The 20,606-nt window shown below is 46.3% G+C and overlaps 1 protein-coding gene across 1 annotated transcript; it reads right to left on the bottom strand.

Annotated features, from left to right (window-relative positions):
* Positions 1-1,275: 1,275 nt before the first annotated feature.
* Positions 1,276-5,925, bottom strand: PENK (proenkephalin). Its single transcript, XM_060116033.1, has 3 exons — positions 5,709-5,925; positions 5,163-5,303; positions 1,276-2,556 (listed from the first exon to the last, which is right to left on the bottom strand). The coding sequence occupies exons 2-3, from the start codon at positions 5,298-5,300 to the stop codon at positions 1,903-1,905; spliced, it is 792 nt and encodes a 263-aa protein (XP_059972016.1). The 5' UTR covers positions 5,301-5,303; positions 5,709-5,925; the 3' UTR covers positions 1,276-1,902.
* Positions 5,926-20,606: the final 14,681 nt, after the last annotated feature.

Below are 20,606 nucleotides of genomic sequence, written 5' to 3' on the forward strand. Positions count from 1 at the left end.
TACATATACATATGTCCCCATATCCCCTCCCTCTTGTGTCTCCAAGGGAGAGAATTAAGTGACTTTTTTTCCCTCAAAGGACTAGCCCCTTGTCTCTCAAATCTGACCTGCAGATGGGTTTTGTTTGGGCCACACTGGTTTAAATGGAATCAATAGGCCGACATTAAGAACTTGAGATATTATCATGAAATTGAGGTTTCAGATTTCTTTGGAAAAGTACTGGGCTGGCGGCGTTTCCAAGGGAAAGAGTTGGCTCAGGTTGAATAGAGACCTAAGATCTCTGATGTGTTTCAGCGCTATCATTTCCTACTGCTCCGGACATGGATTTCCACAGGCCTGCTGCTGTTTATCAGCTCCTTTCCAACCTGCTTCAAAAGCTTACATTATCTGCATCTCTAATTCAAAAGAAGGAGGGCTCTGGCCTGGAAGTTAGTTTGTCAGAGATCACGGAGATAGATGCTGGTGGGGCTCAGTGAGTGGCAGGGACCTGTGACCCCTTGCACTGACCGGGGGGGCAGCACATGGCCATGGGGAGGTCCCGGGAACCCCGTAGAGTTGGACTCAGCGGGGCGGTGGGCGGCCCCATCGGGATGCAGCACATGGTCTTGCACAGACCTGGGTTGCAGAGCAGAGGCTCTTCCTCTCTCTCCCTCAGTTGCTAAACTCTGATGTGGGGGGAAGAACGCAAAGGAAAGGATGAATGAGGGTCCTGGGAAAATGACTCAGTGGATGGGAATTTAGCTGCAGGTGGTTTCAGTTAGAAAAACAAAGACATGTTACATTGTTTGTACCTATTGTCCCAAATGTTTTAATGAATGTGAAGTAGTCATAAACTCCTTGTGTGATGAGAATTTGTCTTCCAAAACCTTCCTAATACCTTTGCCCAGTGATCTGGTCGCCAAATCCCTCCATCCATGCATCTGTCCTTTCATCAGATTCTGGAGGACCCACCGGGGTTGTGGTGTAGGGGGTGGACAACAGTGAGCGAGATAGAGACCCACGTCCTTCCGATTCTTGGTAGTGGCCTGGATGGGAGACAGGGAACTGGAGTGGAAAGGATATTGCTTGGGAGCAAGAAGTTTGGGGTCTTAATTCCATTTCTATCCTTCAGCTGCTGGGCAATCTTGGGCCAATGAATTGACCTTTCTGGGCTCCACTTTCTGTGTTTGTAAAATGGGGCTAAATTCTCCTTAATTTTTTTTAAATTAACGTCTAAAATATTTTGCTGAAGAAAAGAGACGTACACATTTGGATGTAAATGCAGAGTTCCTTATATATGAGGGTACAGTTTGTATCTTTATTAGGCTTTGGTTTTTCCTCACATACCTGAATTCCAGAAATGAGAGTGGAAATACATTTTGTTTTGCTACTGTGGGTTTGCTCATCTAAGATGTCATATACAAGGAATTAAATGAAAAATGTTTTTGCAGCCTCAGCAGTTGGAAGAGGAGGAGGCCAGTGATGCTTCTGTTGAAAGCAGATGGTTTCACTGTCTGTGAGTTTAGGATAGGCAGTGGAAACCTAAGGGAGAATGAGAGCTTCGGAGGGGAAGAAACTTGCAAGAATGTTATGCAGTTGGGGTGATGGGTTTATTATATCTACATACAAGTATGCATTTATTGGCGTTTTGGCAAAAATAAAGGACAAGGTAATACCAAAAACTATTTGAGCATGTAAACAAGACAGCTGCAAGAGACCAATACTTAAAGGCTTAAGGATTCTCAAAAGAACACAGGACGTGGAATGACAGCTTTCAGGTTGTACAGTTAAGTTATCCAGACAATCAAGTCAACTATATAATGCAAGCAGCACAGGACAATACAACACGACCGGCGAAGCAGTCTCTCACTGGGGGCTGGAGGAAGGCTTGCTGGGGCCTGGGCTCACTGATGGGAAAGGGGATTAAAATCTCATAAATCCTCCATATCTTTTATCCATTTCGGGAACTTCCTTTGAGTAACTTTCACCTTCTTCATCGGAGGGCAGGGAATCTGCAAAGCGCTTGAGGAAGCCGCCGTACCTTTTCTGGTAGTCCATCCACCACTCCGGGCGACCCACTCTTCTCATGAAGCCGCCGTACCGCTTCTGCAGCTCTTTGGCTTCATCTTCCAGCTGGGGGCTTCTCTTTAAGCCTCGCATGAAGCCCCCGTATCTCTTGCTCACGTCTGCGTCATCCCTGCCCTCCTGGTGGGAAGCCCCTTCTCGCTGGTTCCCCTCTCCCAGCAGCTCTTTCAGCAGGTCGGAGGGATTGCCTAGGGTGTCGTCTTCCTCCGCATCCTTCTTCATGAAGCCCCCATATCTCTTGCCAAGGATTTCACCTCCATTTGCCTCTTCCTCCGGCTCCAGGGGATACAACTCATCCATCTTCTTCATGAAGCCTCCATACCTCTTCATGAAGCCCCCATACTTCTTGGCGAGCAAGTGGTGGTCCTCCTGTTTGCTGAGGGCACTGTTGGCGTCTGGAGGGAGATCCAGCTTGGACAGCTGCAGAAGCTCCTTGCAGGTTTCCCAGGTCTTGAGAGAAGGCAGTTTCCCCTCACATTCCAGTGTGCAAGCCTGGGAAAAGAATTCGATTTAGTGATAAAAAGAGGCTTTTCTGATTTCGTTCACCAAACACATTTTTTTTAAGACCAGTCTATGCTTGCTTTGATGTGGAAACTACCACATAATGATCTCATTTTCCTTATTACAACTTTCTGTCACACTGAACACGCAAATCAAAGGAAATTCAAAAGGGGAGACTGTGGAGAATTAATGGAATCAAATTAGAATTTTTCTTTGCATTCTAACAGATTGTATATGCTGTGCCATTGCAATATTGTAAAGATATTTTCCCACCCAACTTTAACCTATATATGATATTTCTTAGCAATTCAGAGGTTTTTATGGCCCCCTGAAGTCTGCTTATAGAACCCAGTTACCAACCCATGATTTAGACATAAAAACCAGGCATTTTCTGGAGATTTAAAAATATATTGGTATATTACTTAATATGAAATACACACATATTATTTTCACAATGAAAGGAAGCATTTTATTAGTGCAACAAAATTCTTTAGGGTATATATTTAAGCAGCTCTTAATGATTATTTAAGCTTTGTGTCTAAGAAAATTAAATATATGCATATATAAAAATCTAAAGATCTAATTAAAATGGTTCTGTTTTATTCTTGACATCTGATTAAGAAATCAAAACATCATTAAAATTTAAGATGTTCAGGTGTCAAGAATATTTCCATCCTAAAATGAAATTTAAATAATCTATTGGCCAAAAATTAATGTTGAATATTTGTATACTGTTACCAAAAGGCTTTTTAAAAGGGATTCCTTCAAAAATAAATAATGGCAAATAATTGGAATAGCACAGTCACAGAATGGAAGTGGTGTTAATTTATATTTATATGCTCCTGTAGCCATCTATACATTTTTGTATTATTTACCCTCTATGTTAGAGGGTAAATTCAATTTGGACATCAATCATGGCATGCCTGCTCATCTTTGTATCCACCACAGAATGAAGCACAAGTGTCTTTCACATGGTAGAAACTCAATAACTCAATAAATATGTGTTACATTGATTTTACTACATAGTTCTGGCTAAGCAACCTAATTTCTCATGTGCCTTTTTCATCCAAGTGAAAATTCCAGAGCTGCTGTAATTCTAACAATATAGTCATCAACAAGCCTTTTTTCACAGAGAAAATAACAATCCTAAATGTAAGCTCCAATAGAAAGCTAACCAGTTAAACAAAAAACAAATCAGAAAGAAAAAAGATGGACGAAGGGGATTGTTACCCCTACTTAAGATGCAGCATTTTTCTCAGAGTTTAAATATAAAGCCCTACTACTTGTCTTGTCAAATGAAGTGGATCAGGTAATCCAGATGGAACAAAGAAACATTTAACGTGAAATATACACCTTGGGTTTTGTGGAATCCTTTCCTTATTTTATTTATTTATTTATTTTAAAAAAAATTTTTTTGTGGTACGCGGGCCTCTCATTGTTGTGGCCTCTCCCGTTGCGGAGCACAGGCTCCGGACACGCAGGCTCAGCAGCCATGGCTCACGGGCCCAGCCACTCCGCGGCATGTGGGATCTTCCCAGACCGGGGCACGAACCCGTGTCTCCTGCATCGGCAGGTGGACTCTCAACCACTGCGCCACCAGGGAAGCCCCCTTTCCTTAATTTTTGTCCCTGTTTTATGCATCTACATAATAAAATTGCTTCAAAAGCTCTGGTGAGGAGCTGAACTCTTTGGATTAACACATTATTCTCTGCCCAACTTAAGTTATCACAGAAGCTCAACAAACTGAGGAGACAGTGCAAAGGAATTATCGGGGAACTAGTTAAAATGAAGCTTCCTGAGTCCCAGCTTCAGAGGTTCTGACTCAGTAGAGCAACAGGAGTGATTCAAGAGCACACAGACTATGATTAGAAAGACGGTTCCTTTGACCTTAGATTCCCCCACACCCCAAGCCCCTGTGTAATTTATCTCTGCATTACGGCCACCTCTTTGGACCCCGCCACCTCTCCTGTGCCCTCTTCATAGCCAAAGTAAACCGCTGTCTTAGGAGGTGTTACCGAAGTACGTTCTAGACAAGACAGAAGTTGAACTCCAGCATCACTTGCTGTCTGTAGAACGGCGGCTGACCTCCTTCTCTCCAGTCTACTGAGCTCTCCCTTCCCCCCCGCCCTTTATCCCTTCCCCATCCTATTGCTCTCTCGTACCCGCAAGTGAGGGTCAGGGTCTGAGAGACCTGAGCTTAAAAGGGCTGGAGAAATGACATTCGAATAAAGGCAGCGGAATATCACTAATAAAAAAGTCAATATTCTCTGCGGGAAGAATGGGAAGATGGCTGTGTGAGGAAGGGGCCCTTGGTGGGCTACGTGAGGAGGCGGGGTGACTGAGCATCTTCCTGGCGGCAGGTGAGACGACAACCTAGTGCTCTCCGAGGTGCTGAAGACAGTACAGCCCGGGGCTCCCGCCTCCCCGGGGTGGAAACAAACTTGGTCTGCGCGGGGGCCCCGCCGCCCCTTCCGGTCCCTAGATAGTCGCGGGTCCCCAGAGCTACTTGGTCAGTGTTCGGGGAACAGTCGGGACGCCTGGGTCACCAGGGGTCCGCGCCGGCTGTGACCACGAGACGCGCCGCGCGGAACACTCACCAGCGGGTTGAGATCGGTCGGGCGCGCCAGGCGGTAGATGCACGTCGCGCAGTCCTGGCTGCATTCCGCCTGCACGGTCGCCAGGAGCCCGGGACCGAGCGCCAGCAGCCAGGTGCAGAGTCTCAGGAACCGCGCCATGGTCTGCGGGGAGAGGGCACACGAACTCCGAGCCCGCCCGGGGCGCAGAGCGGGTCCCTGGCAGGGACTCCTCACGGGGCAGCTGCAGCGGGGCGTTGGTCGAGCCCGCCGGGACTGCTCCGACCGCCTCGCGGTTCCCGAGTTGTCACTGTCACCCGGACCCCGGGGAGGCCCCAGACACTCGCTCCCTTTCCGGGCGGCCGCTGCTCCGGGCAGGATTCTGGAGGGAACTTACGGAGACCAAATTCGAGAGCGCGCCAGCCCGGGGAGGCGCGATATTGACCCGGGTCACATACAAGGAGCGGAAGAAAGTTGGGGAACCCCATGCAACGCAACGCGGAATAAAACGCAGCTGGCGGACGGCCCCAAACCCACGCAGCAAGGCGAGGTTTGGCCAAGTTCACTCACGTTGCCGCTGTTCCGGGCGCACAGGCTGGTCGGAGAAAGCCGGTGCGGGCGACTCCAGGAGGGAGAGGAGAGCAAGGCAGGCGGGCGGGCGGCGCGGGGCTCACCGTCACGGTCCTCGGCGTCGCCGCGGCCGCAGCGCAGGGTTGGGGGCCCACCTCGCCAGCCTCCCTCGCCTTCCGGGCTGCGGCGGCCGGAGCCACTTTATAATTCGCCCGGGAGCGCAGGAGGCGGGCGCGCCCCAATCGCCGGCGGGCTGCCGCTGACGCAGGCCCTACGCCGGCCGCGTGCCGCCCCCGCCGGAAGGGGGGTCCGGACCGAGGCGGGGGGATGCGCGTGGCGGCCCACCCCTCGGCCGGGTGACACACGGCGGCAGTTAGGAAAGTTGGGGAGAGAGTGGGGTGAGATCAAGGGCCCCCGCGCAAAGTCCCTGCCACCGCCCTCCCCTGGGTGCGGGCTCCGGTCGAGGGCCCAGGCTGGAGGGGGCGTTAGCGGGGCCCACGGAATGTGCTGGAGACCGTCCGAGTATGTGCGGGGGTACCCTTCCCCCGCCTCCTCCTGGAGCTGCCCCGCGGCCCGGGTGGGCGCCGGGCACAGCCGTCCGGAATGTGGTCACTTGTCCACCGGTCTGTCCCCGCCCTAGACTCCCTTGCTGACAGCGTCAGGCGCATAGTAAGCGCTCAGTTAACAGTTAAAGGAATGATTGATTGAAACTTTCTGGGGATCTTAAAATCTCTGGACAGAGCTTTCCCCTTTCTCGTTAGTGAGACCCCTTGCCAAGCGCGCACGCGGTAAAGCCCACGCTTGGGGAACGATGTTCCCACCCACCAAGGTGTCCTGGGGGATTTCCACGAGTGAGACGGGGTGCGGGGCCGGGGCGATGTCCGCATCAGGGCTGGTGGCCAAGGAGCGAGGTGGGAGGCACGTGGTACCCGGGGCGTCTGGGGCTTGGGGCGCGGCCGGGCAGAGCGCCGACGGCGGAGGCTGGGGCCGTCGACTGAGACACGCTCGCCATCCTCGCTCTGCGGAGGATTGCCAAGAAGCAAGCCATTTACCTTGTCTGAGGCCTCAGTTTCCCCATTTGGAAAATAGGGACAGAGGTAATGAGGGACAATAGGGCCGGAGGCTACGCATAGGGTTCCGGAGAGACGCAAATAAAATAATGGACCAAAGCACTTAGCCTTGTGCCTGGCACATAGCAAGCCTTAAAAACGTGTTTCTAACCCTGCCATCCATCTGCCTTTAGGTTTGTCTATCATTTACTTATCCTACGTTTATTGATCGATCCATCCATCTATATATCTATCAATCCTGGTCTTAGAGGGAAATCACAGAGTCCCACAGCTCGTACACAGAGAAAGAATCCCAGTGCTTTCCCAGTCAAAGCACCTTCTGCAAAGGATGCGCCTGCACTTGGACCTTCGCGAGGACCAGCCGCCGCAGGGCTCTTCCGAGCTCGGGCCTCGCTGCGTCTCCCACTCTGGTCACTAGAGGGCAGCGCTCTCCTGCGTAGGTCTGGGCTCCGGGGAGGGGTCTTAGGGTGCCAGCCGCGCACACGCAGCCGAGAGGCCGCGGAGCACCTCCCGCGCCCTGCCTGCCTCCCGGAGCGCGGGAAGCGCAGCGCGGGGCCGCGGCGGCAGAACGCTCCACACAGCTCGGAGGAGCCAGCATTGACATCTTGCCGGAAAAGCAGAACGTTTCCCTTCGACGTTTTCGGCTTTTCACATGGACGAGGGTGGAGAGCTGGTGATGCTTCTCCAGCTACATACCTGTCCCCCAGCAGGAACGAGGTTTCCCCCTGCTGCCCGGGGTTTGGAAAGGCAGCGACTACACTGCAGTACTCAGTGCGAAAGCCGTGCACGAACAACCGGGCCTAAAAGGAGAGAAAACTTGCTATATCTGAGCACTGGCATCCTGGGGATCACCCAGGTACGAACTTTAAACACGTAACCGGGGCCAAAGGCTGAGACCCGCGTGTGAGTGACCGCACCACGTGCTGCTTCCCTGGGTACACAGTGCTGGACCCCGAAAGACCCCTTAGAATCTTGGAAAAGTAGAAGCTGAAGACTGAAAGGGGACTTGGGGATAAGTTATTCCAACCTTTATTCTATAGACGGGAAAAAACGAGGATCCGAGCATACAAGTGACGTCCAAATGACGGGCCCAGACAAAATGAGGCAGAACCCATTCCCATCACACCTCTCTAGGGAGAGGTCCTCCCCCCCGCCCCTCCCCTCACACCCGCAGGCCTGTTTTTTGTTTCTGTTGGAACAATCACTGTCTGCTCTGAGTTAGTGTCTCTTGGTGAACCTGCATCATTCTCTGAGGCTTTTAAATTAATTATTTATCTATTTTTGGCTGCATTGGGTCTTCGTTGCAGTGCGCGGGCTTCTCATTGCGGTGGCTTCTCTTGTTGCAGAGCATGGGCTCTAGGCACTCGGGCTTCAGTAGTTGTGGCACGTGGGCTCCGTAGTTGTGGCTCACGGGCTCTAGAGCGCAGGTTCAGTAGTTGTGGCGCACGGGCTTTGTTGCTCCGTGGCATGTGGGATCTTCCAGGACCAGGGCTCGAACTCGTGTCTCCTGCATTGGGAGGCGGATTCTTAACCACCGCGCCACCAGGGAAGCCCTCTGAGGCATTTTAAATGTCAGGGGAGAGAGAAAAGGAAAGAGAAGGCTGTTCCCTAGGAGCAGGGTGGGGATGCTGAGTGCTCCAGCACCCGCCTAGATGCTTGGGATGTAGATGGTACTGAGTGAATGTGTGTTGACAGACTGGAGGGATGAGGTGGGGAGAGGTGGGTCTGGTTTGGTGCCCCAACCAGCGAGGATCTCTTCCTACCACCCTCCCCCATCTACCCTGGGGCTACAAGACATGCATTTCTGTGTTCATTTCTTTATATTTGAACAGTGGTAGTGAGTTGCAAGGGATTCATTTTTTCATGATCCTTTAGATATTTATCAAGCACTGATAGATTTTGCCTTATCTTCTGGGCAAAAGCTTCTTTAGAAATCAGACTCAAAAAAGAGAAGGGAACCTTCTCTTAAAGCATTTAATCCACAGAATTCTGATTCCCAGGTTATGATCAAGACCTCACCTTCTTCTGATCCTAAGGTCCCAAACATCAGACAAAAGAGATTCATTCTAGAGGCCAAGAAATGTGGCTTTTAAAGCCCCGATGATGAGTGGTGTTTTACTCAGTTCTTATGTATTCTGGGAGCCTGTAGGAGGGATTTTAACAAGTCCTTTCAGGGTCCTTTTCCATCATTTCCGGGATGTCTTTCAGGTTCCTCTCCTCCCCTCCACTTCCCGCCTCCCAAACACACATTCTCTGTTACGGAAACTGGTTTTTCTGCCCCTCTCTCTGTAAAATAGCAGCAGTGGGAAGAAGGCAGTTCTGCACTCTGGAGACTGTGTAATGTTTCAGCATAAAAGCACCATGTTCTCACATTTCAGATGTTTGGAGTGACCCCAGAGGCAGGGCAAACTTGCCCATTTTCAGTTACACTGTAAAGTGTGGGCTTTGCAAGATAGGATTCTGTGAGCTGGGCATGTTACCGTGAAGGACCTCTGTTAAGGCACCTTCTTCAGACTGGCACAGAAAGAGCACCGTGGCAGAGAGGGTGTAAGCGGAGTCAGTGGGAAGACGATTTGTGCTGTAATAAATCCCCATTCTAAGGAGGGTGAATGCTGGCACATCCTCACCCTCAAACAGCCAGGGAGCAAAATAAACCCCTTGAAAGAAAAAGGAACCTGGTATAAAGTTGCCTGAAATTGAGTTTAAATAATAGAACATGTGTCAATGTGTCAGAGAGAGAAAGAGAGTGAGGAAGCAATAACAAACCAGCCAGGAAGGGAAACTAAAGGAAGCCTATGGAACACAATGTTTGCATCCTGTAAACTTAGAAAGACTTGAAAGAGAGCTCCTAAACTTGGCCTTCAACTCTCAGACACGGAAACATACATTTTAGTATTAAGTATAGGTAATTAGACCATGAATAAAGCAAGTCACATTAGGACTCATTAGATTCAAGGAAGAGATAGCTGGGGATGCAACCAGACTCTTGAGCAGCTTGACTTTTGAAATGACTTCTGGAATTGCTTTGCAGAAATTTAATAGCCACCCCAGAGAACCAGGCATGTTAAAAACTGTATTGCCTCACTGGACCTAAACCTTAGTTAATAACTTGACTTTGAGTTGTTTTTGGTGGTTTCCAAAATCAAATTCAAGACCCCACCTGCAGGACCTGAAGAGAAGGTGATCCAAAGTATTAACTGAATGAGTGGAAACATCCACCAAGAAAACGATTTCCGAAATCGAGGCAATGCTAGAAGAGACATTCAAAACAGGTTTTCAGTAACAATAAATCACTATTGTAAGTGCAGTGGCTCCAGGTCACCAGCTTCTGGAGGGAACTCCTCTGCATACGACCCACAGCACTAGCTTTACATGTGATAGATACTCAGTAAAGTCGTTTTTGAAAACCGTGTTCCTCTTGTAGCTACATCCTCCATAGCTCACATGGTCATGGGATGGACCCCCAAAGTCAAACTCTTGCCATAAAATTATAGAGAGGAAGAGCTAAACCCGCATATACTCACTTCTGACTCTATCATTACTCTCTTGGTATCTATTTTGTTGTACATAGACGTTACAGCTTAGACAAAAATATTATTTTGATGAATCTTGTGAAAATCAGTCTAGAGAAAGTGATCTTGTGTGGCACGAAATAGAATCAGAGGAGAAGAGTAAGGTCAAAATATATGCCTTTTTTCTACTCTGAAGCTGTTATCTGATTATACATTTAGTGGAAGAGCAACGTCAGGAGATATCTCAGCAGATAGCCTAGAAACTAACAAGTCACATGATTTCATGCAGGAAAACAATTATTTTGCTTTTAAGAGTTTAGAATCAGAAAATACTAAGTTTAATTTCTGTTTTGCTGTCCGTTGAGCGTGTAAACTTGGGAAAGTCAATCTCTAAACCTCATTTTTCTCATCTCTGTGCAATGGGGAAAATAAAGCCAACCACACTAGTTTGTTGCATGGATTAAACGAAAAACTAATATGTATATATGTATATGATGTGTAGGAATTCAATTTATATTAATGACCCTTTTGTGTTGTGCTGTGTTAAACTTGAATTTCTGAGGCAGAATGTTTTTTTTTTCTCAGTTTCGGCATTGTCACGTTCTTGGCCTCTTATTTTTGAAGTTATGATTTGGCTTCCTTATTGGAGTGTTCAGATAATGAAAACAAGTGACTATTTTGATAATGGTTGAAGGAAATTGGCTATTTATCTCCCTGGATCCAGCGCTCCAAATTAAAAATCACATCGATAGAGCAATTTATAATAACTGCGGGTAGCAAGCTGCTTCATAAAACTGTAAAAAGATATTGCTAGAAAAGAGGACTTGGGCATGGCATGCACAATCTGATCAATTGTTATTTTATTTGGGATAGATTATGTCGCATTAATCTTCCACACTTCTATGCGTGGCAGAGCCAATTAGGGGGGATAAGATGTAGAAGTGTTTGGATCAGAAAATCAGAAAATGTTTGGGGCACTCAGAGGCTCCCCAAGAGGGCAGGGTTCCTGGAACGAGTGGAGAAGACTGGAGAGAGAGTCCAGGGACAAGGCAGGGAAGCAGGAAGGAGCCTGTCGAAGGAGACAGCTGTCAGAGAGCAAGGTGTGTGAATGGGGAATTGATCTGCCATGGGAGCCTCCAGTGGAGTGGGCTGAGGGGCCGTGGGAGTGACGCAGGAAGGAAGGAAGTTGCTTAAGCTCTCTTGGCGGGGACTGCAGGGGAGCAGCTGGTCACTCAGGGATGCATGATGGACAGAGCATTGGCTCTCATGAGCCCACCATTTTCTCTGCAATGCCCACTCCCACAGTGAGTTCTCTAAGGAGCCTGATGCCCCCAAGGAGATTTGCTCAGAGATGGGGGGTGGGGGGAGAAGAAATGCTTTTGTCCCTCATGTATAATATGTTTGTATTTTAAACTTCATATCCCACAGAGAAGACGTGGGAATAAGACAGAATGTGAGCCTTTGGGATCATCTCTTTTCACTTGCCCAGTCCATCATCCTTCCCTAGAGGACCACACACACTTTATTAATTAATGGACATTCTCCAGGCAAGTCCTCCTTCAGCTTCTTGCCATATGTCCTCCAAATGTATTTGCTTCTTCCACTTAGATTGTCTCTGATTTTGCATGTGGCATACTCCCTGACCCTCAGGAAGCTCATGTCATTGACTACGTATTCCTCTCTTGTATGGTTAATTTTAGTTGTTACTTCTTAGTCCTCATACACTCTCATAAGAATAAAAACTTTCTTATTTTCTCTTGTTTTTAAAAAAGGGCACTATCTTAAACCTGTAATCATTCTCCTCCATGCTCAATTTCTATCTAACTCCATCCTGGCAGTGAAAACTGTTGAAAAATGGTCTGATTCCTTTGTTGGCCCTTCCTCATCTCCTCTACGAATTTCTTATTCTGCTGCCGTTTTACTTTTGCTCTTACCACTCCGGTGAAAACAGGACATGTTGACCTGTTAAGGTCAGTAGGAACTTTTAGATGAAAGCCCAAGAAACTCTTTTTAGACCTTATATTACTTTTCATATCTGCAGTACTGGACACGTCATATCTGCAGTATTGGACACTTGTATCTGCAGTATTGGACACTTGTATCTGCAGTATTGGATGCTTGTCGTATCTGCAGTATTGGACACTTGTATCTGCAGTATTGGATGCTTGTTGTATCTGCAGTATTGGACACTTGTATCTGCAGTTTTGGATGCTTTTCGTATCTGCAGTATTGGACACATCGTATCTGCAGTATTGGACACTTGTATCTACAGTATTGGACACTTTTCGTATCTGCAGTATTGGACACTTTTCGTATCTGCAGTATTGGACACTTGTATCTGCAGTGTTGGACACTTGTCATATCTGCAGTATTGGACACTTGTATCTGCAGTGTTGGACACTTGTTGTATCTGCAGTACTGGACACTTGTATCTGCAGTACTGGACACTTGTATCTGCAGTATTGAACACTTGTTGTATCTGCAGTATTGGACACGTTGTATCTGCAGTATTGGATACCGTTGTCCATTCCTTCTTTCTAGGAGTTCTCCCTAAAACTTTTCCTCTTCTTTCTTTGGCTATGCCTTCTTACTCTATCTCCTGGACTTTTCTTTCTCCATCTGTCCTTTAAATGGTGATGCTCCCTATGGTTTTGTCCTGTGCCTCATCTCAAGTTACATGTTCTGCTTGGGAACTCTTATCCACTCCAGGACTTTACCTCTCCTCTCATCTATGCATCAATTATTTCTGTCTCCAGTTCTGGCTCCTCCTCTGTCTACATTAGGTTATCTCAATGTGTATGTGCTCTGGGCACCTCAAACTTGTCATGTGTTCAACTGCTTAAATTATCTCTTCTTTAAATCTGCTCTTGCTGTGTATTCACTCTCAGTGGATGGCAGACAGAGGAAATCATTCTTTTTTATTTTAAATTTAGCCATTCTAATGGGTGTGTAGTGACATCTCCTAACTTTAATTTGTATTTCTCTGATGACTATTTAAAAAAAAATTTACTGGAGTATAGTTGATACAGTGTTTTCTCTCATGACTATTAATGTTGAGTTTCTTTTCACATGCTTTTTGGTCATTCATATCATTTGTGATATGTCAGTTCAAATATTTTGCCCATTTTTATTGGGTTGTTTATGATTGAGTTGTCAGAACTCTTTATATATGCTGGCTACAGGCCTTTTGTCAGAAATCTGTATTATGAATATTTTCTCCCAGTGAGGCTTGCCTCCTTATTTTCTTTACCATGTCTTTTGAAGAGCCAAGGATTTGTGTCTTGTTTAAGAAATTTTTGCCTACCCTAAGATTGTGAAAACACTCTCCTATTTTCTTCTACCGGTATTATAGTTCTGGTTGCTAAGTTTAGGTCTTTGATATATATCAACTTAATATTTGGGTCTGTGATAAGGGTCAAAGTAACTTTTTTTTCAATAAACATCCAGTGTTCCAGTACTATTTATTGAAAAGACTATTTTTCCCCTTGAATTATCTTGGCAACTTGGTCAAAAATCAATTGACCGTGTAACTGTGGATCTATTTCTGAATTCTCTGTTCAGTTTTTTGTTCCACTGATCAATATGTTTACCTTTATGCTAACATTCCACACTCTCTTGATTACTGTAGCTTTATATCAAAATCAAACAGTAAATTCTCCAACTTTGTTCTTCTTCTTTGTAATTGTTTTAGCCATTACAAGTTCTTTACATTTCCATGTTAATTTTAGAATCAGTTCATCAATTTCTACAGAAAAGCTTGCTGGGGTTTTGATTGGACTCATTAAATCTGTAGATCAGTTGTGGGAGAAGTGACATCTTAACAACTGTGTCTCCCAATCCATGAGCATGGTATATCTCTCTATATATTCAGGTCTTCTTTAATTTTTATCAGTTTTAAATGTATAGATATTGCATACATTTTATAAAACTTATTTCTAAGGATTTCATGCATTTTGATCTCTTTCAAATGCTATGATTTTAAAGTTTATTTTCCAGTTGTTTGGTACTAGTTCTGATTTTTTTTTAACAAAGAGGAACAAACACTTTTTTGTTTTTTATTTTTATTGGAATATAGTTGATTTACAGTATTGTGTTAGTTTCAGGTGTACAGCATAGTGAATCAGTTCTACATATACATATATCCACTCTTTTTTAGATTCTTTTCCCATAGAGGAACAAACTCTTATAGGTTCTAACCTGATGTTATTGTACCTTAGATTATAATCGATAGTGCATTTCTCCACTCCTAGCCTGTAGATGACTTCACAGAGTCTTCTTTTCATTCCCATGTGTAGGCACAGGGACTTGTATTTAATAGGCCTCAATAAAACTTTTTGAATAAGAGTATCACTTTCAAGATCAAGTTAATTTTGGTTTAGTTTTCAAAAGACCATTAAAAAGCACTCAGAATTTAAAACTCTGGGGATTCACATAGCTTGAGCTATACCTGAAAAGTAGAATGAAGTGATTTGACAGTTACCTGACTGATTTGAAAAATGTGGACTTTTTCTACACTTGATTGGCATCCAAAGTATTCATTGTTCATCTTAACAAGATAAGTGTCAAATCACATCCTAGATTACGTTATCTCTAGAGGGAAATCTAATAAAAGGAGAAAAAGGAGAGGGAATGGCTGGTTCTAAAGCAACAGGATTGCACACAGATGTAGAATGTAGGGAGCTGATGCAGCTCAGGACCATGACAGCAATCACAGAGTAATAGGATCTCAGGGTTGCAAGGAGTCTTAGAGGCAGAAGGGAAGTATCAGAGGTATCTAGAATCCATCATCTAGAGAGAGAAGACTTTCTTATCTTGGTGAGTGGCAGCACTATCTATTTTGGAGGCTCAAAACTGGAAGCTCCAGACTATGTCTAGACACCCCCCACCCGAATTTTATTGGTTGATACTGTGCTTCGAAACTTTTTAAAATCCATATTTTAAAATAAAAATGAATTAATTAAAAACTAATTTTCCTGATTTTAAATTCAGACTTTTTGTAGGAAAACCAAGATTTTGAGGTTGTCTTGGAAACAGGAAGATGTTGAAGGCCTTGACCTTGGTTCTACAATGGCAGCGTCTGTTTGGAACGAGGAGGGGCTGCACCCTTTATGTGCCCTCTCTTCTCTCCCATCATCTCCACCATCCTGGCTCCTCACCATTTTTGCTAACATATTTTACCTACTTGGCCCCTGGAACCATATGACTTTGCAGCTCTGACGTCTGGGAATTCAAATCAGAAACGTACTTATTATCTGTGACCCTTCCATCTTCCTGAGTCCCTCTCTCCTGTTCATCACCATGCCCTCATCACTCCACCTTTCTAACGTCTCCTGAATTTGTCACCTCCTCTCTCTCCCCATCCCCACTGCCTTTATCCAGACCCTCACTGTTTCTCGGATGGATCACTGCACCTGACTCGCTACGTTCCATGTGGTGGTAACATTCACTGGAAGAAAGAAGCAGTGGAAGGTAGGAGAGGTGGGGAGGAAGAGGTCTTCTGTCCAAAGGGCAGTAGCACTATTTCTGGAGCCATATGGCGCAGGGGTCCACTTTCCTGAGCATTGTTCTTCCACCCCTGGGATGTGGACACAGTCCTGGGAAGTGGATCATTATTGGAAGGAGAAGAAAATTAAGATCCTAAGTGAGGCTTGAACTTCATTTTTATCCTCTTTCTGGGTTTCAATCTTGGTTCTCTTTCACTTGTTTATTCCCATAAATATGCATGCAGTCTACCATAAAAATGTTTATACATAAGATAGTATAACTTTTCAAATAAATAACAGTAGAACTTTTAAATAAACGTATTCGAGAGATGGGAGTCAGTCTGAGACTTCTAACTAGCACCTGCTGAAGAAACTGTTTGGTCAAAACACCCACATTTGGACAGTCTTCCTTTGCAACACCAGTGATAATTATCTGTAGAGTTTCTGAGCCAAGATGGTCTACAAATCAAGCAAAGAGACCTCAAATGTGTATCTGTTCCCAGTATTTGAAAAGAAAAACGGTTTGGTTTTGATTATGAGAAGTAAAACCTTAGTTATTAAATGCTACGGGATTATAAACTTCAACTAAAGAATCAAGGGCCTCCCTTAGGAAGGCTTCATGTGCTTGTCAACTTGGAAACAAATTTAGAAGCTGAGAACATAAAGGTGGCTTGCCCGTGTGTGTGTGTGTATGATGGGAGTGCAGGATAAGACTCTTTTGCCCCACTTAGTTAATGCAAGAAAAATAAGAGACAATTTGGCTATGCTCAAATTCTTTCTTATCCTGAGTATCTGTAATTGAAATACCTGAACTGAATGCACATATGTATAACCATAGATCTTAGCAGTGGCTCTCTAACAGGAGGACATTAACCTCAACTGGGACACCTGTTAAATAAATGTGCAGCTTCCTAGGCCCATGTCCAGAGAATCTGTTGGTGGAAGTCTAGCCTGGGGCCAAGTGTGCACTGTAACAAGGTCCGCAGCTGATTGTCCTGCACTTGGACCATCAAATCATACTTAGAGAAGCGTTTTGTGTCTACAAGAAAAACATGCACATGGATGTGGCCTGGGCTAATGATCTCATCTCTGGACCTTAGACCAGGTGACTGCATCGGTTGCTCTGAGTGATACCTTGAAAGTCACACACACAGACACGCACACACACCCTACACTTATATACACACGTGCCACACTCACACTGAACATTCATCTCACACACACACACCCCACATGTGTGTGCATTTTGTTTTTTTCATTTAAAACACAAGGACAGGGCTTCCCTGGTGGCGCAGTGGTTGAGAGTCCGCCTGCCGATGCAGGGGACACGGGTTCATGCCCCGGTCCGGGAAGATCCCACATGCCACGGAGCAGCAGGGCCCGTGAGCCATGGATGCTGAGCCTGCGCGTCCGGAGCCTGTGCTCTGCAACGGGAGGGGCCACGGCGGTGAGAGGCCCGAGTACCGCAAAACAAACAAACAAACAAACAAACAAACAAACAAACAAACACAAGGACAACACTATCAAGTGGTGTGCTAGGGAACAAAGGTCTTTTCCCCAAGTCTCTTGAAATCCTTAAATAGAAAGTGCACGTCAAGGAGGAGCCCATCCCCGCATCCTTCACAGAACCTACTCATTGCTGAAGGACAGACTGTTGTTAGTATAATGAAAAGAAGAGGCAGATTCTGAATCTCCCTTTAAAATGTTTCTTTAAAAAAAAGTCCCACTGGGGCCTCCCTGGTGGCGCAGTGGTTGAGAGTCCGCCTGCCGATGCAGGGGATACGGGTTCGTGCCCCGGTCTGGGAGGATCCCATATGCCGCGGAGCGGCGGGGTCCGTGAGCCATGGCTGCTGAGCCTGCGCGTCCGGAGCCTGTGCTCCGCAACGGGAGAGGCCACAACAGTGAGAGGCCCGCATACCGCAAAAAGAAAAAAAAAAAAAAGTCCCACAGATTGACATGAATACACTACTATATTTAAAAGAGATAACCAACCAGGACCTACTGTATGGCACAGGAAACTCTGCTCAACGTTCTGTAATAGCCTAAATGGGAAAAGAATTTGAAAAAGAATAGGTACTTGTATAACTGAATCACTTTGCTGTACACCTGAAACCAGTACAACATTGTTAATCAACTACACTCCAATATAAAATAAACATTTAAAATAAATTAAAAAAACGAATGCCCCACAAATGCACAATCTTATTTCATATTTACTGTTTTGGGTTGCAGAAACTGAATGGTACCGTGTGGTGTGCGAATAGAAGAAAACAGGGTGAAACCTTGTGACCAGCAGGTAGGAGGGAGGGTGAATAAGGGCATGACATGGGGGCTTTGGGTTGGAATCACATGGATTCTAGTCTTGCCTCTGCTACTTGTGGCCTTGACGAAGCTCGTGACCTCCTCAAGCCCCATCTGCAAAGGGGTATAGTTGTAGTACCTCCTTCACAGGACTGTTTTAAAGGTTAAAAGGAGAGGCACACACAGTAGGGAGGGAACACAGGTAAGGCAATGCGTTTGCTCCTAAGCGGAGTGATGCCTGAACTCGCTGGAGCTCCCAGGACTTCCTCTGTGCTCCCCGTACCTCTCAGCCTTCTGTTCCAGCTCCTTCTCAGTGGCCAGGAGAGAGGGTGGGGCTAAGAGAATCAGGCTGGAGGGAGGATAAGGGCAGAGAGAAAAGGGGAGGATGAAACAGGGCGGGGCCCCTGGATCACTTGATGTGGGCTCCCCTCCCCCCTTCCCACCATATCACCTGCTAATAGACCCCAACAGTCTTGCTCCTACTGGGTGAACCAGGCAGCCAGTTGTACTCTCTATCATCTTCAAAGGTACAAACTGATCAGATCGACAACTTCTGCTTTTCATCAAAATAGATCTCGGCAGTGAACATTAAATTTAGATGGCTTGACTATTAGAGTGGCTTTGAACATAACTTCTTTTCTTTTCCTGAATTCAGGAGCCATAAAAACTGACCAGGAAAAAGCCTCAGACCAAGTTCTTTATTGTAGATCTTGCAAAATCGTGACCAGCAGTTGGTACTTGGCCCCTAGATGTGTTTTGTTTGGCTCATCCTGTATGTTTTAAAAGTTTGAATCGGTGTCCAGCATTCAAGAAAGCTTACATTAAAAATACAAACTTCCAACCTATTTTGAAAATCAGATGTGGCTCTTGTCCAGGCTCCTGTCCACGTGGGGACATGCAAGTTGGAACTGAGTTACCTTTGTCCTAGGAAGGAGATGGGTCCTGGAGGCACACATTCTAATCTCTCTGGAGTTTTGAATTCTATTGCTGGCTCTACAAGCTTTATTACGTGCCTGATTTCAAAGGACTTATGCTCTTTGGCTTCAGTTTACTCATTCGTCAGAATGTTGCAGGAAGGGGAACCCCTTCCAGGGCTCGAGAGCGGGCTCTTGTCTAACACTCGGAAATGAATTGTCCCAGGAGACACAAGTGTTGACAAGCAAGAGACTGTATGGGAGGGGCGCCCGGGCGGAGAGCAGGAGGGTCAGGGACCCCAGGAGGACTGCTGTGCCACGTGGCTCGCAGTCTCGGGTTTTATGGTGATGGGGTTAGTTTCCGGGTTGTCTCTGGCCAATCACTCTGACTCAGGGTCCTTCCCGGTGGCATGTCCTCAGCCAGGGTGGATTCCAGCGAGGAGGGTTCTGGGAGGTTGGTAGGACATATGGGCTGGTGTCTCCTCTCTCCTTCTGGCCTTTCCCGAATTTTTCCGGTTGATGGTAGCTTGTTAGTTCCACGTGCCTTACTAGGACCTCCTGTTGTGAGATAACTCATGCAAGTGGTTACTATGGGGCCTGGCCAGGGAGGACAGTTTCGGTCAGTGGTTCCCCTAACTTGAACGAGGACGCTTCCCGTTCTGAAAACCATCGATGTAGCTGTGAACACTGCGCTTGCCATGGGCAGAGGTGTCCACGTCATGCGTCACTTTTAAGCCCTCCTTTTCCTTCCTCTTCCCTGCCTGCGTCTGCAGGGGCAGGGCTTCTGGCAAAGATTCTCTCCTTGACCAAACCCTAGCCTGACTCTCCTGAGCTGTCTTCTCCAGTAGACCTCAAACTTGGTTGAACAAACACTAACCCAGTTTCTAGCAGTGCAAGTCCTTCTCCCAAGGATGGCTCTAGCTCCCCTTAAAGTGCCTGCCTGAGAAAACTCAAGGCTGCCAGAAGAATTTGCTGTTTGTTCCAGCCAAGACCTGAAGATAGGACCCCTGTCTCCAGCCTCTGTGGGAGGGGAGGGGCTGAATTTCCACAAGTGTCAGCTGGCAAACCAGATGCAGTTCCCATGGACCAATCCCTCCATCTCTTTCCTGCTTTCTGTAAGGTCTCACTTCCCCTGATTCTACTGAGCTTCTGCTCACCCCTCCTTACTTTCTCACTCTCCCTTAAAGGCCCAGTCACCTCTATAAAAATCAAAGATGAGGTCAGTCCCTGCTGGACTGTTTTCCCTATTGCAGTAGTATATAACCAATTAAAATGTGTCCTTGCTGCTTTAACTAGGGTCTTATTTGTTGGTCTTTGAAAGCACTCACACCCTGAAAGGTTCAGAGCCAGCCAGTATATGAGAAGCCCTTAGATGAACCCCAACTGTATCTTGCATGTAAAGCTTACTTCACAGTACTTGGTACTCAATTCCATTTTTGTGCCAGGGAGCATGTGGACTCTCAGTAAGCATGTGTTGAGTGAACAGATGAATTGGTAGCAAGCTTGGCATTCAGACTTCCAGGGAGTGAGAGGCTGCTGTCCTAAAGATTAGATTTTCTTCCACACATTAAAAAAAGCAATTATCTTATGCCAGATACTTAAGAACATGCAATTAGCA

The sequence above is a fragment of the Mesoplodon densirostris genome, chromosome 13 (assembly GCF_025265405.1).
Source record: "Mesoplodon densirostris isolate mMesDen1 chromosome 13, mMesDen1 primary haplotype, whole genome shotgun sequence".
Taxonomy (NCBI): domain Eukaryota; kingdom Metazoa; phylum Chordata; class Mammalia; order Artiodactyla; family Ziphiidae; genus Mesoplodon; species Mesoplodon densirostris.

Bases quoted from the DNA above. Each gene is read 5' to 3' on its own strand.
- PENK (XM_060116033.1), bottom strand. From the start codon at position 5,300: ATGGCGCGGTTCCTGAGACTCTGCACCTGGCTGCTGGCGCTCGGTCCC. The intron at 2,557-5,162 runs GTGAGTGTTCCG...TTCTTTTCCCAG, and splicing joins CGACCGATCTCAACCCGCTG to GCTTGCACACTGGAATGTGA.